We start from the raw sequence: 21012 nt of genomic DNA, 5'->3' as shown, positions 1-21012 counted from the left end.
CATCTTGTTCCCACCTCTTGCCATGGACAAGGACACCTTCCACCAGACCAGGCTGCCACAAGCCCCGTCCAACCTGGCCTTGAACGGTTCCAGGGATGGGGCAGCCACAGCTTCTCTGGGCAGCCTGTGCCAGCCAGGGCCTCACCACCCTCTCAGGGAAGAATTTCTTCCTAAACTGAGTCTCTCTTCTTTTATAATTTAAAACCATTCCCCCTTGTCCTATCACTAACTGCCCTTGTAAGAACGTGCTATCTTAATTCCAAAACTGTAACCGAAGTTATAGAATGGTTTTGAATGGAATGGATTAGGAAATGGACGTATTTCTGAGAAACGTTTTAAGAACAGACAAGAATAGGAGGACTGAAATATTCAGAATCCTGATGAATAAAACAGGAATGCCACAGGGAAGAGCTGGAGAAAACCCTGCTGCTCAGGGCTGGAGCTGCCTCTGTAGACACAGCCTGCTGAGAAGCTCAGCATGTCACAAATCCTGTCAGAAAAGCTCCAGACAGAAGATCTGGGCAGTGCTGTGGAATACATACATTATCCCCCACCCTGAGGCAGTGATCAGCCCCAGGACAGCAAGTGCTTATTGCACTGGTCCCACACCAGAGCCGACACACAAGACACAAGTCCAGCTCTAAGTGGTTTCAGAGGGATCACTAACAGAAAAGTTTAAAACCATTCCCATCCATTCCAATGGATCTCACTGAAGTGCCAGTGTTTGCATTGCAGAGACTAAATTCCTTTCACGGTACATGAGGGAGATTTTTCTTCATCTCTCAGAAAAATGCCCTGGAATCAGTCACCACGAAGATGACACCTGTGTAAAGCTGATCTGGACAACCATTGCACAGGGCCCATAGAGAGCCCATGTACACCTACCTTCCTACACGCTCTCATTCTGTTCTGTGTATTTTTGAAGCTGCTTTTTGGTTGGATGTTTTTTCCCCCTTGGATTACCCAAAGTCCCAAACCACAGGCTTCCTGCAGCATACAACCACAGAGACGAGTGTACCTGGTTCCTACTTCCCACCTCATGAACCCTGCAGGGACTAGCAATGTCTCACTATGTATGGAGAAGGAACAGGTTCAATTTTCAGCATTTATTCTCAGATAAAACCCCCATTAGCTTAATTAATCATTTGAGCATTTTATTAATAAATGTCCATGAGACTCCATGCTATTAATTTGCATCATCCAGAAATACCATGGCACAGCAGGCTAAGAGAAGTGGTGAGGAGTTTAAAAAAAACCCAAGTGTGACCAGACTTGTGACTTCAGGAAGAAAGGTTAACTGGATTCAGACTGAAGGACCTTTCCATTAGTGATGACAAGACAGAGATAAATGCAAGAGAGCAGTGTCCAAGGAAAGAAAAAATGGCATGTGACAGAGAATTAAAAGCCACGATGATCTGTATTTTCAGCTGCTCTGAGAGCTAAGGTGGGAAATACTCTACAGTTGATATGGGTGATCATACCACCAGCCTTATTCATTAAAAAAAAAAAACATAACAAAAAACAAAACAAAACAACAGAAAACAAAACAACCCCCAACCCCAACCCCCCCCCCCCAAAAAACCAAACCAAAACAAAAAAACCAAAAAAAAAACCCAGCAAAAAAACACAACCCAACATGAAGGGTTGTCCTTGCTGCTATTATGTGAAAGACAAACATCTTAAAAATAATGCACACCCCTATCTGACTCCATTAAATACTGTAACCTTGCACTTCCAACGCTGCAGTTTGCTGCCTGGGAACTTAGTTTGAGCTCATCATTAAAAATGCAGGCTGGAGAAGATGAGCAGCAAGAGAACAAGTTGCTAAATTTAAATTCTCCAACATCCCAAAACTGTGCTATTCAGTACATAACCAAAACACAGAGTATTTCAGTAGGGCATGGCAATTAAGATATGTAAGATGCCTTTCAGATTGCTGATATCAGCACACTATCTGAAAAAATAAATAAACTCTTCTATGCTGTAGGACAAATTAAAGTCCCTTTTAGAAGGTGTGACAGTATTTATCAAGAATCATAAAAGTTTGCAGTGTAAGAACTGAGTAAGTTTTTGTATTCTTGTGAGCTAGGAAAAGTACACACAGACAGGAAAAATGTCCCAACTGAACTGATAGTGGCCATGCATGAATGTTACCAAGCTAGGAATGAAAACTGAGAGAACATGGCAAGCATTGAAGAAATGAGGAAGACCATTCTTATGTGAAAATGCATCGGTTATTTTTTTTTTAATCTAAGGCACTGGAAATTTTATCTTTATTAATATTTTTAATAGATCAGCTCTTAACGATCCCTGAGCTTCCTTCCTTCTAGATACTATAATTATTACCCATTCATGAAATTTTAAACCTGCATTCCGCCCAACATTCAGCTGCTTAAATTTAAATGCTGGACTCTGAACTCTTTAATAAGGACTTGATTTTCCACACAATGGTGTTGATTTAACAGTCCTGATCGACACGTCTATCTGGCCTGGGGCATGAAGCATAACAAGATGCTGTGCTACATTTTGTGTATCTTGCAAGTTTATACAGCTATATTAAGAATTTCATCAATCTCAGTTAAGCTTACAAGGTTAGCCATAACTGACTTTCTAACTTTAAGGAGTTAAACATGATTTCTATTAATCCATAATATGAAATCCACAACGGCTCAAAGTGAAGTGGTGACAGATTACCTCTTTCTTACATGCACCAAGGACAAATAAAATTGCAAATTTCTCATTATTAATAAGCTTGGAAATGGGAATATGAAAAATTAAGTTTCTTTAAAGGTTTTGTACAAACAGCAAAAAATTTCCCTAATGATTAGTACCTCTGATTTCATAACTTTCCCAAAGATTCTGTGTCTTTTTCTATCTTTTGGGTGCTTACTAACTGAATCATGTTAAAATATACAGTTTGACATTGCTTAGGGTAAATACATGCAGATTGCAAAGCATGCACCAAAACCAGGATTCCTTTGAAATTCTGCTTTGGAATCCACTAAACTGAACCTCAGTTTCTTGGTAAAGCAAAGCACTTTACCAAGAAGAATGCCCGTTCAGATCTCATGAGCAACTGGCTTGGGTTAAACACATACACATCATACCTACCTGGTCTGTGAATTGCACATTTTAAGGCTATTCACAGACATCTCCTGGTGAAGACCTTTGTGCTCAGCCCTGCTTTGGGATTTGTACTCTGATTTCATTTCAACCACACGGCAGGTTTACTGACCTATCTGGGTGTGTGCCATGAGATCTGCAAGCACAGTGGCAGCAGTGGTGGCAGGAGCGGTATTGGAAGCAGCAGCAGGTTTCCCTCCAGGATGAGATGAGGTGGAGGATGCAGAAGATGAGGTGGAGGAGCCCTGAATGACCCGGTTAAGCCAGGGCTCTACGTTGGAATGGCTCTGGAACGGAGTGGAGCTGATCCGCCCTTGCCGCCGCAACGAGCCCTCATCTTCTGATGCTGACGATGTGTCTGTGGTCAAAATAATGATGACAGGCCTGTAATGTGGGAATGGAGTGGCCCAGCACAGGACACGGCTCCTGGCCGTGCTCCGCGTGCTCTGCCCAGCATCTCACGTGCTGCACGCGAGGGGCACCTCCTGAAGGGATGGAGATCACACACACGGATCCCTCTGGCTGCCGTTCTCTGGGTTAACACAACTCCTACACATTAGGGCCAGAACACACCTTGAGCAAAGCTGCAGTTACCTCCAACATTTGGAACGACATGAGAGTTAAAAAAGGCTTCTACCTACAGCAGAGATCAGTAAGCATCCCATCCTGTCCCCATTCCACTGAAAAAATACTTCTGTTCTGAACAGGTAAAGTTTATCTCATCACACCTGAATAAAACCCATTATTGTTTCTTTGTTGCTTATTTCCTTTTTTATTCTTTTTGAGGGGGAGGGAATTCTTCACTTTCCGATTCTTCTGACAAGTTGTTTTGAGAACTAATTCCTAAAAAGACCATGGTGCTCTGAAGTTCAGTGAAGAGTAATAACAAAGCATATATTTTAACTACATAAACTGATATTAATGAGTAATACACAGAAATGCTTAGTAAAGCATCTTTCATTCTAAATGTATATTTGTTGTCGTTAGAAGTCTGACAAAGGGCTCCTAATTAATTACCATCCAGTTACTTACAACTTTCCAGACGTTTCCTTTTGGCACGTAATCTTTCCTTATTTATTATCCATCCAAGAAAAAAGAAAAAGGTCATTCTAAATATTAAGAAAATACATCCCTTGTGATTTTGAGTGAAAAAAAGAAAGTCTTATTACAGAAAAAAATCTTGCCCTCATAAAGAAATTGCTGAATTTTAATGAGTTGATCTCTTACATGGTTTATAGAAGGTAGGGTGTCTGTTACTACAGTCTAAGAGACCCAGACATGGAAATCTGGGGGGGGAGGGGGTTACATCAGGAATTCTGCAACTTTAATTTTGGCTATTTCCTTACTCCTCTGAACACATAATTGTTCATCTAGATACAATTGTTCATCTAGATACAATTCCATATAAATTTATTGAAGCAACATAAAAAAAGCTATTCCTTATCTTGGGCAATACATTTCAGTTACAGCTTTTTAATTTTCTGATTTTCAAGAATATGTGCATTTCCAATAGCTTCAGAATAATTTTTCTTAGGAGTCTAAAATCACAAAAATAAAAAAACCATTTCATAAGAATCCCATTATGTTGACAGCATTTTCAAAGTTAAAGCTGTAGCTATCTCATTTTTTGACCTCCCTCATCAAACATTACAATTTTGCATGAAAACACCCAAACAATAGATCTCTGAGAAGATTCAGCTGTGGTGCACCCTCATTCCTGGGTCCATGTCTCATGTGATGCTTCTAGTCTGCTGTCACATTTGGAGGTTTTGGCAGCTGACTCCATTTGCTACTGGAGAGAAGCCAAACCTGTCCCATATTGCTTGCAACCTTCCCTTTCTTTTAGGCAGAAAGCAAAAATAAATAATCCCAGGAATATGGAACAAGATAGGATTAGGAACAGCCAGGGATTGAAAGAAAAACGCAAAACAAATCACTATGTCTGCAATTTAGAATCACTTCAGAGGAAGAAATAAAACTACAAAAAGAAACAGGTTTCTCACAGAATAGACCCTCTGACAACATCTCCTTACCCAGATTCAAGACAAATGAAGTCTGTGTACAAAAATGGAGAATTCATGGCAAAAGCATTCTAATATCAAAACAAATACACCATGAAGTAGCAAGGTCACCCCAGCAGTAGCCCTGTGGCAGTGGCAAGGGTTAATCCAGGGATCCTGGTGTGTGGTGACAGAACAGTGACAGAATACTGTGTGCTTGGCTTCCAGCTCTTCCTGGCTGGGAGCTGATCCAAGACAGTCACAGAAGCCACCCCTCTCTGAGCCAGACTTGCATGAAGGCTCAGCTCCAGTTCTGATCACAGGAAATCCGTGTGGGAAGGATCAGAGGCTCAATGGGACAAAACCAAAAGTATGCTAAAATCTTTGGAAGGATGACTGATAAAAGTAGTTCCTTTACTGCCAGCCAGGAGTTGGATTTCAATTTAACACTGTGCTGAGAACCACAGACTGACAGAATGGTTTGAGTGGGAAGGGACCCTAAAGATCATCTCGTTCCATCCCCTGCCACAGGCAAGGACACTTTCCACTATCCCAGGTTGCTCTGAGTCCTGTCCAACCTGGCCTGGGACACTTCCAGGGATGAGGTAACCACAGCTTCAATGGGCCAGTGCCTCACAACTCTCAGTGTAAAGAATGTGAACCTGATGCTTCCTTCCTGGTACCTGATGACAGCTGTTGGTGACAAAGTTTCAGTTACTAATACCAAAGCATATTTTAATTGCATTAACTCCTGCCAAGACAAGGATTTAAGGCAGTGCATGAATGGCTCAGGAATAGGTGCTCAGCACTACTCCAATTTTTGCAACTTTGGATCCTTCTTGCTGAGCTAACTTTGCAAATAAAGACAGGTCCATAGAAAGACAATTATTTTTATGATTTGATACAGCTGAAGAAAGTACCTAGAATATTTTTTAATGTCCTGGTTCCCCATGATACAGAACTCATCCAGAGGCCCATTCTCTAACAGAGATAAGGGCATCTCACAACACCTTCTCTTACAAAGAGCTTGACAGATTCTAGAGGCATTTAACTCTTCATAGCATATCCTATGCTATGTTGGAAGGGACTCATGAGGAATACTGAGTCCAACCCCAGGCCCTGCACAGGAGCACCCCAACAATGACACCATGTGCCCAGGAGTGTTGCCTGAACAGCTCATGAATTCCAGCACGCTTGTGGCCATGACCACGTCCCTGCAGTGGTCACACCACCAGCTTTCAGCTCCTCATTTAGGGTGCCACTGCACCCTGCTCAATCCCAGGGCGAGCACACTTGGCTTCTTCGCTGACCACCTGCACAGGCATGTTAGAAGATGACACTCCAGCAGCACAAACACACAAAACCAAACAGATCCCACGGCCTCATTGTGCTCTGTACACACATGTACAGCATGGAGTGTAGGCGTGGGGACATGGCCAGGCACGTGTTCCACTTACACACCACCAGCCTTTTTGATCCTCTTATCCTGTTTTCCCCACACCTGTTCCTCCCTAAGTCCTGTCTGCACTTCCTCACCTTAACATCCCATAACAAGACTAATGCAGCTCCTGCCCTGTGTCCCACACGGTGTCCCTCACCCCTCTGTGGGTTCTCCCCAGTCCAGAAGGTGCTCCAGTGCTGACTGCTCTTGATGGGTTTCACACCCGGCCAGGAGGGCTAAGGCTCTCCAGGGACAGGCCTGGCCAGGGTGACCTTTCTCAGAGTCCTGAGCTTGCCCTCCTGCCTGCTGCTGTTCCCAGGGCCCCTCTGGGCTTGTGCAGATGGCTCTGGGACAGGCTGGTGGCTCCTGGGACACGGTGTTATCCGGCTGCCCCACCCACCATGCACCACGCTCCTCTGCAGGTTTTATCACACAACCTAACATTCTCTCCATAGCATCTCGGCTCCTTTTTCATAATCGTTCATTAAAAAAAAAGATACTTTAATAAAAATACTTAACACATCTTCCAGGCAAAAACATTAAGGGTCAAGAAAGACGATATATAAGAACAAAGAGAATTATTAACCAATGAAATAATTTGAGAACTCACAAAAATAATATACTTAAGTGCATGACTAGCAAACTAAAGTGGAATTCTCTTTAAATGGGAAGAACAGAAAGAAATACAGCTCAGAAAGCAGGAAGGCAGCATACCTGAACTCTTAGAGAAGGGGGTTAAGAACTAGAAATGACAGAGAAGGGCAGTAGAAGTCAGTGTGCTTCTGCTCCTGGGCCCCATTACAAAAGACATGAGCACATGCTCAAAATTAAACATCTTAGGAAATCCCTCTTCTTTGTACACAAGACACTAACCTCAAAGCACTTGGCTTGCTAGCACAGTATGTTTCATGATTGTCTTAACCTCTAGAAAATTCATTTTGAGATAACAGAAGATTACCTTTTCCCCCTAAAAATTAAAGAGGGCATTCTGCCATAACCAATCTGAACAATTACGGCCTGTGATTTTCTGACTGTTTCAATCTGCACTGAATAGTTGAAACCATCTGATGAGTGCTCTGCAATGAATGCAGCAACTTAATGCTCCAGTATTTTCTTCAACTTACAAAAGAAGAAGCTTCTGCAATGTGAAATGGGGTATTTTCAGCTCTGACATGCCTAGATTATCTCCTCTGAGTGAGCTATGATGTAAGAGAACATACCTAATGCATAAAGGGCACCTGCTTACTCCATGCTTACTGCTTTCATGTGGACTTTCAGCAGCTACACTGCCTCTAGATGAGACACTGAAAACCATGAGGAGAAACATCACAGCATAAATCCAACCAAGACCTGATTTTTGGGAAATACAGCCATGATACAGAATTCAGTGCAACCTGCTAGCACCTTAGGGCAGGGACACCTCCCACTATCCCAGGCTGCTCTGCCCAACCTGGCTTTGGACCTCTGCTGGGATGGGACAGCCACAGCCTGTCTGGGCAGCTCTGTTAATTCTCTGTGTTCACTCAGGGTGTACCTGGAGGGGTGTACGTCTCCACTGAAGAGTGCACCAGGACAGAGCGTCTCTTCGAGGGCATGGGCATCTTCCTCTCTTTGTATTTTGCAAGTGCTGCTTGTACTGCTTCAGTGTGGACATCTACATGGAAAACAAACAAAAAGGTCAGAATGTCAGTTAATCAGGAGGACTCAGTCAACACCACTGCCTCCAGCCCCAATGCAGTGCAGAAGCAATGGTTTCCAAAGCTGAGGGAGAATACAAGCAGGAGCAAGGCTGATACACTTTCCTCATGAGATCAGCCTGACCAGGCTCTGTGAGCAGCCTTTTGGGAACCCCCTTGAAATAAACACTGCAGTTACAGAGTACCCAGTATGTTAGTTCTGAACTATCAGTTATTTGCATGTGGAGGGGAAATTTCAACGCAGATTCTGTAAATTTGCAACAGCAATTGACTCTTCATCCTCAAAAGCCAGGAAAGGAAAAGAAGTTCAAGTACATGCATACATGAAATTCTCAGAAAACAATGCAAGTAATAAAAAACAGAATAAAAGAGACCAATAGACAAAATTATCTTGAAGGTATTTTCCAACTCTAACAAAATTCTATGACTCTATATGAAGAATTAGGGAAAGACACACAGAGCTTTCACTTTCCAGAATGCAAAAATTATCCCAAGAGGCTCAAGGGCTATATTTTAACTTTTCTAATTTTTAAGCCAAAACTGAGTTTAAAGAGGAAATCAGTGTTCAATCAAGACCTCAATGCAGATAAAATTTAATGTATTCCAGTGATTCTTCAGCAGCTTTTTCTCTTTGACATCTACATTCCAATGGTGTCAAAAGCTAAAAATTATGCAAGAAAAAAAATTATGAGAAGTGAACAGATGTTGAGGAGGAATGAGGCAGACCAAAAATATACTGTGACTTACCACCTAAGACTCAAACTCATGAAAAGCACAATACAACATGTATATACTTACACACAGTTACAGTGGGCTTGTTGTGGTTTAGCAGTGGCATTCTGCAGTCTAAAGCCCTTCAAGACACACACTGCTCGCTCACTTCCCCCCTCCCTCCTCTCTGTGGTAGGATGGAGAGGAGAATTATATAGGCACAAAAGGCAAAGATCATGGGATGAGATAAGAGCAATTTACTGAAAACAGCAATGAGATATGAACACTAACAGTAACAGAAAGATTAATGACAAAGGAGACCAGAAAAGCAAATTGCTATTGCTGAGTGTGGCAAGCCCTGCCAATAGGCAGAACCCAAACCAGGACAGAGCCCAGAAGCGATGTATGATTATGCAGTGGGCTGACCACACTTCTTCTACATGGAAACTGCTGTACAAGGTTTTCAGAATTTAACTATTCAATTAAGTACCCATCTATTCTTTTGCTAAGATGCATATATGTAACAAGCAGACAAATCTGAAGGTACGAACTCTTTGCAGGTATGTACGTGTGTATGACAGACATATACTTACATAACTTATATATAATATACAATGTAATGCAATTACTCTATCCCTGTATCTACAGGGACTTTGGTGATGACTACAGGTAAAATGCTGTATTTAACAGTACCTTTTCTTTTTTTTTTCTTTGTGGTTTAAAAAGTACCATTTCTGTCCTAGCCCTGAACCCCTTTAGGTCATGCTCAGCACAAGGCCTTTGGTCTGGCCAAATGGACTCTACAGAAGCCCAAGAATCCCTGAGCATATGGTCCCAGACCCCAAACAGCTCTTCACAGCAATAACGTCATTTCACAGGCTGCAGCTCCCCACAGATTATCTGTTCAGTGCAGTATCTAAAATATGTGTACATGCAAATATACTATCCCCCCATGTGTTCCTACAGGACTCAGGAATGTACTAAGTAGATGCTTATCTCAAAGAAGAGCTTTTCGTGCAAGCAACATGGGAGGTTCAAAGACGATGTTGTTATGAGAGGAAAATATTAAGAAGGAAAAAAAAATCAGTAAAACCTCTATCCTTTTATACAATAATTTTTTTTGTCCTAGGCCCCCTGTCAGATTTTCACTGCTGTCCTTCACATCAAGGACTTAATAATAGATGTTTTATAAATTAAAATTTTCTCTTTTCTTATGTCTGCCTGCCTCCTTCTCCATTCCCACAGCTAGGCTTTTGTCAAGTCTTGGTTTCTCCTGATCCTTAGTTTTAGCTGTAATCGTCCACCAATGAAGTTTACTCTCATAGATACCCAGAAGCAAACCTTTTATGTCTCCAAATTACAGAAAGTTTAAGCAGGACTCAACACAAATTAAAGGTTGTTTTTGCAGCCTTAAAAGTAGGGGCAAAAAGGCCATTCTGCAGGACACATTTCCTTGGCAGAACTACCAGTCAAAACCAAGCTGGAATGTTTCTAGAAAGAGACAGTAACTGTGAGATGCAGTCACTTCTACCATCCCTACATCTACCCACAATTTAAAATAAGTTTTTGTTACCTTGACACCTCATAGGAAGCAGGGGGACATAAATTGTTTTTCTGCAGAAAGGTCTTCCAAAGAGCAAAATAACACACAATATTTATAGTCTGTATCTAAATACATTAAGTCATTAAATAATGTGGCAGATAAAAAAATGAAAGCATTCTTAGTTGTGCATTTTGGGAATGGAAAGCCCTAGTTGGAGGCAAGGGTGTGCTGGGGATTTTTAACAAAGCAGAGCAGGGCAGGCCATAACATCACACAGATTTGTGGGAGCAAGCATGGGAACTACTTGTTATTCTATTTCCAGAGGGCAAAATCACCACCACCTCCTCCTCTAGTCCTAACTCACACCCCAAAACATGGAACAGACTAGATTAACTGATAAAAATGCAACCAGGAGACAGTCAGGATGAATTTCTATTCTGTTCCATGTTTTATTTTTACAGTGCCAACTGAACTCATCATTCCCTCTATACTCATTAAGATCTATTCCTGGCTTGAAATATTTCTTATAATATCTTGTCCTTGGACATCAGCTGAGTAGGAACATCCTCTCTCATCCAAATCAATGAAGCAATTGCTTTCACTTCCCTGGAACACTTTGTTCCTATTCCACTTTTGCTTTAAGAGCTTTCCTATATGATGAAACACATTTCAGTAAAAGAAGCAGAACGCTTAGGGTACAAAAATTCATAAATTTGTATAAATTAAATATTAGCTGGATGCTGCAATTGCAAAAAGAAGCTCTCTACCACTGTCAGTTACTTAAATTCTTCAAAATTACTGTGAAAGTGATTCACCATGTAAGAACTGTGGAGTTCAGGGAATTAAACACTCATAATCAGACCAAATGTGTCACATTTTTGAGGAAAGGGATCACAAATGCTCAGCAGTGATCACTGGAAGTGATGAACAGCAAGCCCAGCACCTTATTAACACAAAGAATACACGTACCAAAGTGAGGGAAAAAAATATGCTACCATCTAAAAGCAGAAGAAAAAGTCTTGGAGAAGTATTTCCAAGCTTCTGCACTTTATTAAACTGCAAGCAACCGCCAACAATTAATAACTTATTATAAATATTTTCTCCTTCTGCTGCAGTAAACGACAGAATCTTCTCTCCTGTTCTTTGTACTTGTTCTCATTTTCTTTCTTTACACGTGTCCTTAAGAAAGGTTAAGGGAGGAAAACTAAAATAGTTTGTGGGCTATAAATCACCTAAACTCTTGGAGCTCCTAAACTGTCCAGCTATTAGAAGAGCATTTTTCTTTTCCATTTGTAGCTTCTGCTCATTTATCAGCCTCTGATTCTTGTCCCTGCCTTAGGCACAGAAGGAAGAATTTTTACAGTCAGTACAAGAAAAAAATTACATTTATAGGCTGACCAGCACCCCTGCTGCTCATGTATTTCAAAATACCAACAGGCAAAGCAATAAACACTATCCAGATGGGATGGGGAGAGAACCTGGAAAAAGGTAAAATCCAGGGGCTGAGACATGAACAATAATACCTGAAGAAAAACAAAATGTAATAATAAAAATAATAATAGACTTAAGAACAAGAATAATACAGTATGAGCATTATTCTCACTGTAAATCCAAACCACAGTACTGTACCAGCTATTAAGAAGAAAATTAACTCTATTCCAGCTGAAGCAGGACAGCAGGCTTGTATTTATCAATAGTATTCACTGTTGGAATTTTTTGGACAATATTTACTGTTTGAAGACAAGTATCTGGGGATGATAAAAACATACAGTTCATTTAAATACACAACTCTTCTGTGAAACTATTAAAAAAAGTGCTTACAGAGAGTAAATGACAGATTAATTGCATAAAAAGAAAAAACTGTTTCACTTCCTTGCTTATTTTAAGTAATCTACACTGATGGTTCTAAAGTACCTATAATGGCTCCAGAAAGAGATCCTGTTCTAGGAAAAGCTGTGTTCTCCTCTCATCAACTACTATTGAAAAAGACACAGGAGAACTGATGAGATTTGAAGAAAGAAAAACAGGAAATAAAGACCAGAAGGAAAGAAAAAAGAAGAAACAACACACCCTCCCCTCCCCATCACAGTCTAAAGAGTAAGTAAGGCGTGAGAGGGAGGGAAGGAGGCTGAAGCTGGTTGTTCAAAGTGTGTCAGCACATGGAGAAGTTAAAAAAGGCAACAGTATCAGTCTCTTTGCTAAGATAAAAAACCCAATCACTAAAACAGTAAATCTGAAGATTCTTTTAACTACAGAGGAAAAAGGGGAATAGATATTGGCATCTGAAAGCCATACCTACCTTTCCTTGCACAGACCTAAGTAAGTTTAACCTAAACCAAATCAAACAAAACTGTCACTATTTGGTTTTGATACCATCTGAGCACATTAAGCCTTGTATCATATCACTAATGGAAGAAAGAAATCAAATTATATGTGTTGTAACTAAGAACTTTCCAAATTTCCAAGTAAAGAACTTGTTCTAGGCAGAAATGTTTAATGAAAAATTAGTTTGGGGTACAGTGATAGGAAACTACAGAAGGACATGTCCCCACCAAGGACTGCCTCCCAAAGATCTCCTGCTGTAGTTACGCTCTTCTTGCAGATTTTTATTTCTGTTGGTTTAACAATGGCACATCTTACTCTAACTATTTTCTATAATATAATTTTATATAACATATTTCCATAATTTAATAGGGTGTTTTAATATTTTATATTTTTTTATATTTTTAAACATGTCATTTAGCTGACTTCTACACTATGCAATGTTCCCTGGCATTCAGAAGATTCCTCTCTGTCTCTGAATACAGGCATCTTTCCCAGGAGTCTGCATATATCTGCAGAATATTTAAGAAGTCTCGTTCATCATTCAGTTACCCTGAGGAATGTACAAGGCACATCTGCTCCAGCTCTGGAGCAAGGTTTTACACGTCAGCAGGGCGAAGAGGATGCAATCACCACAAGACAAGGTGACCCAAGCCCAGCCTCCTGTTGAGGATGTGCAGTGCATGCAATCACCTGCACTTCTCATTCCCAAGACGTGGAATTACCCTGGACAACAAAAAGAAAAATATCCAGCTACAAGTCCAAAAGTATTTAGGAGAGAAAAATTTCCAAACACCTGTTTTTCCTCACTATTGTGACAAGGAATTTCACAGGGAAATGGTGCACTTCAACCACCTGAAAAGTAACAATGGGAACAGGATGCAGTGAGGATATCAGTATTTTCACACAATTTTCCAAAACAGGTTTGACACTGTGGTGTCCATTTAAAACGAAGTAGAATATCCATTGTGACATTTCCCTTTTTTGTGCACTTGTTCTGAACCAGGAAATATTTGAAAGAAAGCTACAATAAATATGTAACCTTGCTTTTAACAAAATAACCCAAACAAGCAAGCAAAAAAAAATCCCCCAAATTCACACACTGTAGTCTTCAAAATTTTTAAGTAACTGTTCTACGGACTGGAAACCCAATTTTGTTTTCTCAGCAAATATGAAAAAGCTGTTGAGCATGGTAAACTTCAGAGCAAGAAACACAACAGAAGACAGGTCTACAGCCTCTTTCCATTCTTGCATTTCCGCCAGGCCAGATTCAAACAAAACCACTGGTGTACCAAAACAGAAAGATACTTGAACGACCTTGATTATCTCTTCCCTTCCTCCAAAGCACTTCCAGCTCTCAGTGTAGGTGCAGGCACCATGTTACAGGTACAGCTCTCCTCTTAGGTGCAGGCACCATGTTACAGGTACAGCTCTCCTCTTAGGTGCAGGCACCATGTTACAGGTACAGCTCTCCTCTTAGGTGCAGGCACCATGTTACAGGTACAGCTCTCCTCTTAGGTGCAGGCACCATGTTACAGGTACAGCTCTCCTCTTAGGTGCAGGCACCATGTTACAGGTACAGCTCTCCTCTTAGGTGCAGGCACCATTTCACAGGTATAGCTCTCCTCTTAGGTGCGGGCACCATTTCACAGGTGCAGATCCCCTCTCAGGACACGGATGCCTCGGGTGCCCCTCTGGCCCTTACCGGATCGGAAGCGCTCGTCCCGCGAGTTGGTGGATCGGGATTTCTGCGGCTTGGATGCCCCAGCAGCGGCTTGGGAGGAGCCCGAGACTCTGTTCTCCGCTTGCAGGGATGGATCCACACCTGAAACACAGCTTATTTCAGTACAGGCTCAGCCTTGCAAACACAGTATCTGCTCCCCATGCCTACATTTCACTACCCTCCACACTTACTCAGAAGCTCAACTGGTGCAGGACAGTACCTTTAGAAAGGGCTCATCTTGTACCTGCATTTTAATCCAATTTAATCGACACCCCTTTAACAGAGCACCTCAGAAGACTCGCACTCTACAGAAACGCTGCAATTCTCTAATAAAACCTTTGCAGACATTAACATGGAATTACTGTCAGTTTTAGCTGTGTACAAGCTCCTGCTGTAATCCGGGTTGTCTGGGTGCTCCATGTACTCCTGAAACGATGACAGACGTTCGCAGCCCCACACAAGGTAACAAAACCAAGAGGAACTGAGCCACTCTCTAGTTGATTGCTCTGCACCTTATTAGAACAGGGCTCTAGATAACCCAAAGCAGTTGCTTATGTTTAGGCTAGCTAATATTCAGGAAGATGAATCTCAGTTTTACATTGTAGCACAACAGGAATAAAAAAACTCAAAGGGGTGGACAGTAACCATTAAATATCCACTATCACTTTATATCACATTAAATATCCCAATCCCCAAAATGAGGAGACTCCCTGCTGGCTCTTGATCGATCAAGACTTTATAAATTTGGACTAGGAACTTCCATTTGCAATTTTATTATACATCCACACTTTAAAAATGTGAAAATTTCAATGCAGTTAGAGGGTTTTTTGCACAGTCCTAACGTAAATTTAGCTTAGTGTTGTGTTTTACAATAAACTTTCCTCAGTCATGTAAGACTTGCTGCATAAAGTTCACTGCATTTGCTCAGCCCTTGTACCACACACAGGGCTGAATACATCTTTCATTTCAGTCCTTCCCTTCCTTGAAGAGCTTCTGCTTTCCTACCTGCCCCCAAGTCTTTTGAAAACAATACATTTTGGAAGCAAAGTATTTGAAACAAACTTTTGAAAACCACTTTTCCAAAATGCAAATATTTACCAAAAGCAGCTCTCACTGAACTGAAGACATAATCCCAGAGGAACCTGGGTCAGTTCCTTTGCAAGGAAAGTTCTTACTTTAGTAGGAAAGAAAAAGGTTCCTTTCTCTCTAATGAGGTTTCTGTCTCCTTTGCTACAAAGTGAGCACCAGGAAAGAAACTGTCAATTACTAATAAATGTAGGAATTGTAAGACATTTTTATGAAGGCCTTTCAGTAAGATACAGTCTTTACATTAGGAGTGTAATTGGATTAAGTATCCCATTTCTACCTCAACTGATGAAAAAGAACTTTTAAATACTCTATTTAAATATTATATCCTCAGGGACAGTGTTTTATCATCTTCATGACAACATAAATTACTATATACCAGACTTCTTGGGTATCCGTTAAGACCTTTGGATGAATGCACTCCATAATCCCTTTCCCATCCCCTCTGCAGCTAACACTGAACACCTCTGGATGTTAAAGAGGCAACCTTGACCTAGCTATGGGTTCAGGGAGGGCTCTGTGGGAAAAACGAGCCCAAATAATAGAAAAATGGAGGAACATTTAATAATTCACACAGATCCAAGTTTTAAGAAATTAGCCTGACTCCTGAGATATGCTCCTGTCTCACAATTTGTGATAAAGAACAAACATTCTCACCTAATTTTTCCTGTTTTCCAAAAGTAAAGCTTTTTAAACAGATGACAGAATATGTAACATCAACTGCATTCCCCAATGGGATACATTGAGACAGCCCAGCAGAGAAACCAAAGTGTCCTCAATGAGCAGAACACAATGTAGGTTTACCAATACACAGACCTAACACTCCTTGAAACACTTAAACAGAATTCAGTTTGTAGGAGAAAAACAAACGCAGTCTCCCAACTGAATTGATTCAACAGATCTGGCAGAGCAGTGAAAACACTGCAGAGTTCTAGTCCACATTTCACTTGAACACAAGTTTTCTGTAACCACAGGTCAACAGTCCAGGGGAATTTGTTGATCTGGAAACAATCAACAATAACTTTAGATTTTGTTTAAAGGATCGAGGCAAATCATCTCCTTAAGCCAAGCAAATAGATAACATTATAACTACAATGGTACAAAAGAGAACGGGCAGCTGGGCTGGGAGGCTCCCTCAACTAAGAGTACTTAGGAAATTTTCAGAAAATTTCTGAAAATCTACATCAGTTTTGTGTGATCTTGTTGAAAGAGACCTTGGGTGAAAAAGATAGCAAAAGAAAACCAGAACTTTTTTTGATGTGCCTTTCTTTTCCTCCAGGAGAGCTGTTAGTTGTAAGTAGAAAAGGAGATTCATGTTCTTCCCAATTCCTTACTCTTTCCATTTGCACTCTTGTAGTAACTACAGAGCCTTGAAATCAGGACTTGTAAGAGCCCCTTTTCCACTTTGTAATCCCCTGTGGAAGGAAAATAATCTGGAAAATGAGCTGACTGGTATAATCCATCAGCAGATGACAACCTGCTCACGGGATGTCCTGAGTCACATGTAACCCCAGCACTTCTGCTTGGCCACACCACAGGAGTGCATGACCAACTCCAAAATCAGAACACTCTCCTCCTCTCAAGACTAAGATCAGATTTTTGTGAATCAGAGTTACTGGGATGAAGTATGTATCAGTGAATCTCAGAAGTTCCTTTTAAATTAGGATGAAGCACAAAATCCTTAGCACTGTTAGAAACTACAACTCAGTTTCTTCATATTAATACTCCCTTCTTGCATTCTCAAAGTAGGCTTCATACCATAGTGCAAAAATATCAGCAATGAACCTGAAAAATGTCACTTTTTGGTAAAAATATTAAGATAGTGCATCTGACTCTCAGGCTCCATAACTATGTGCTGGGAAAATGCTGTTCCACAAGCTTGGTGAGCTTGCTCATTTATTCCCCTATGGTGCAAATCACTACCTTAGCCTTCAGCAAAAGCAGATGGGTAATTAGGCTAAGCCTCCTCACTCACCAACACCTTTACAGAAAAGACAAATACTGAAGGCACTTGATCCACTATCGCTGCATTTTCTCCATTTTTAACTTGCCCAAAGCTAGCAAGAATGAAGTCACCTTAAAGAGGCTGCTTGTGCCAACTAACAATTTGCTTCTACAGGATGAAATTAAAAGCAATATTTGAATTATTCCTGTATTTGTCCATCCACAAGCACTGGAGAATTAAGACTAATACTGGCATTTCAATTTTCATTGATACAAGTGAAAATGATTTTACTGTAAGAGAAGGGAAGAGCTGCCAGGACAAGGAAGATCCTCTGCTGGCGCCACTGGGGAGGATGTGCAGCTGAAGACATCAGGTAGGTGAGATCAAATTTTCAAAACATAATGTACTAAAGAGCTCTGTAGAGAGGACAGCAGACGAGGGAGGCCAAAGAGGATACTCCAGACTCTTTGTAAACTATCAAATCTTTCTGCAGCTAGAAAGGAAAAGGGGTATGACCAGGCAGAAAATCCAACAAGTGGAGGTCTGTCTCCGGGGCAGTTACTGAGTATCCAGTCCTCACTCAAGTTCACAGTTCAATGTTATCATCCTTTACTGTCATATCATATCTCAGAACACATTACCTGCTGTACACACTTTTTTTTATCTTCAAGATCCAAAACTAGGTGTTCACATCTTCCAGATTAGATGGAATGAACAAGGGTTTACCCAATGTAATTTATTACCCAGAATAAGACATTAGAAATTCAAGAGATTAAAAATAATCATGATAACAAAAGGCATTGTACACATGTATTATGTTTGAGCCTTCCATGATTCTGTAACATTTTCCTCTGCTCAAGTAAGTAAATTCCAGCTCATAAGCTTCCACTCAAAGCCTATGAAACCATTTTAAGGGCATTAATACTTCCCATTCAAGGAAGCATGAAACAGCAGCAAAGAATACAAAAGCACAGAAGACACTTGTTATAAATTAAATGAAACCAAATACAATCAAGATTTGGATCCAATTCAGGGAATCCAAACACTGACTAAACCATCTCAATGATACCCACACGCAAGAGACACATTTATTTACACACTGTGACAGACTGGTAAACAGAACACCTACACAGCATTAGCTAGAACTTTAATTTCTCAAAATAATAATCCATTTTAAGCAACAGTTCAGGAGGTGCTTCACAAGCAGCCCAGCACTCCTAACGTTAAAGGATGTGCATTGAATCGAAAAGGCACAGGAATAGCAATCCCTGGATACTTTGAGAAACTGAGAGCAATGAAGCCATGAACTGCTTTCTCAACCAGCCCATGTGAACACATCACCTTTCACATACCTCATTTAAACCAAGTGCACCAAGAGCCAACCAAATCAGCCAATTAAAATTTGGACATCCTTTGATCATAGCCATTATACCAATAGGTATAAAGTAGGAATTTTAACTCCACAGCACCAAGAAAGGACCTTACATGTTCTTCCTTTAAATTATAAGAAATTATAAAGCTTTGTAGATTCCAAGACATCAGAGAGAAAGTTGCACATCCCTTAAAAATGGAACTACAGGTACTAAGTGCTGAAGGGCCATGTAAAACTCATCCCACTCTAATTGAATGAGAAGCTGACTTGTGGGTACTTCTTACCCACAAAGGTGGAAAAACAAAAAACCACGGTTACATAGAATCACAGAGCAACTCAGGTTGGAGGGACCTTGAAGATCACCTGGTCCGGCCAGAAACAGAATGCACACGTATTCCTGGTAGCAGCAGAAAAATTTTTCAGAGACGTAAAACTATGAAAATGTAAGAAAAACAGAAGTATGGGACATGCCAGCCTCAACCAAAATTAGAGGAGGTTTCATCATCATTTTCCCTTAAAATGAAAATCTGGAAACGGTTAACACTTCAGTTTTGCTGGAGCAGAAGCAGTAAGGAAGAAAAGAGAAAAGAAAATAATTTTAGAGTGGAATCACTCTGACACCAGAGGAGAAATGAAGTCACTCACCAAGGTGTTTATCTAGCACTAACTAAATCCAGTGAAATAATTTCCAGGGACTGCTCTGTAAAGCAGCAGCACCGGGACACTAACTGCAGTTGCAACCTCACTTATAGGTTGCATCTACAGCTGAAGAGGCAACTTGAAAATAATCAGTAACACTGTAAAAAGATCAGTAAGGAATCAGGATAATCAGGAAACACCCATCACAAGGCAGCAGCTTTACTTGAGGTGTTAGAAAGGAAGCTTAAGACCATCACCTGCCCATCAGGACAGGATATTCACCGTAAATGCTGCTTATTTTATTGTGTCATTTCTGAATGTTTTTACACCCCAGCTCTACCCACATTCAAAATCACCCTCTGCCATGTATCTGATGTTATCCATCACTCAGAAGCTTCACCATGCAGCCTGCCAGGTTGCCTACAGATATAATTAATTATTTCCTCAGAGTTTTATCTGCAATTTGCATGCAGAGGTTCACTGAGGAAGCCAATTACTGACTGTTAAATTTTGCTTCATTAAAATAATTAATTACTGTTTAATGCTTGCTATTACTCAACACTTGTTTTTGATTTTGCACAGTGCAGTTGGTTGGATCAGTGAAAAATAACTCATTCTAGTTACTATTTCCACATAACTACACAGTTTCATGGTTCCTAAGCAAAATCTTTACACTTCCACTCACTCTTCATCACTGCAGATTTAGAATTTTAGAATACAAAACAATCTACAGGAATGAGCCTCTTGACTCACAAAGCGCTCTGCTTAATTTTCCTGTTATTTGAAAATGTGCTTTGCAGCCTCTTGTGTCTTTCTGTGTTCCCCAAGCCCTCTGTGGGGCTGTTGAACAGTGCCTGGATGATGATTTGGCTCCCCGTGGATTCAGCTGTACAGTGCAGCAGAACACAGCTCGATCCATTTTACACAGTGCTGATCCAGCAGGAGTCTGCACGTGATCCGTCTGTAGGTGGCAGTTCATGAGGTGGAACAGGGAACGTTAAACTTGCAGAACTCAAACCTGTGGCCATGCAAGTACACCTTTAAGACATAAAGCTGCAGAAAGAAGTGATTCAGTGGTCCCAGGGATGTCAAACCACAGAGCAAGAACTCAGCAAATGTAAAATGTTGACATTCATCAGTCTGCAAAAACTTGATGGATACTGAACCTTATGAATCCTATCAGGAACGCTGCAATTAAATTGTTAACGATAACAAATTTCTGCAGGCTCAAAGCCTTTGGGACTCCCACACACTACTCTGAGCCATGCTGAAGCTGTGTCAGTGAAGCAAATTTCAAGTTAGAAGAACTGGGTTAATGGAACATATGTCAGGAAACTGAAACAGGCAGTTAGCTTCGTGTTTTAAGCAAATTTTATCTTTTTGCCAGAGCATCATTCTTTGTGCTCAGAG

General features: G+C 40.8%; 1 protein-coding gene across 4 annotated transcripts in view; it reads right to left on the bottom strand.

Annotated features, from left to right (window-relative positions):
- DIP2A (disco interacting protein 2 homolog A) overlaps positions 1-21012 on the bottom strand; it is a 79925-nt gene that overhangs the window by 33352 nt on the left and 25561 nt on the right. For 2 of the 4 annotated variants that reach the window (XM_063400189.1, XM_063400190.1), the window contains exons 3-5: positions 14543-14662; positions 8099-8218; positions 3236-3481 (exon numbers count right to left, since the gene is read on the bottom strand). In XM_063400189.1, the coding sequence (XP_063256259.1) occupies positions 3236-3481; positions 8099-8218; positions 14543-14662 (486 nt within the window). The remainder of the gene's footprint in view (positions 1-3235; positions 3482-8098; positions 8219-14542; positions 14663-21012) is intronic. The other 2 variants (XM_063400193.1, XM_063400191.1) reach the window with 1 other exon arrangement.

Source organism: Prinia subflava, chromosome 6 (genome assembly GCF_021018805.1).
Source record: "Prinia subflava isolate CZ2003 ecotype Zambia chromosome 6, Cam_Psub_1.2, whole genome shotgun sequence".
Classification (NCBI taxonomy): domain Eukaryota; kingdom Metazoa; phylum Chordata; class Aves; order Passeriformes; family Cisticolidae; genus Prinia; species Prinia subflava.
This window is presented reverse-complemented; position numbering and strand designations above follow the sequence as displayed.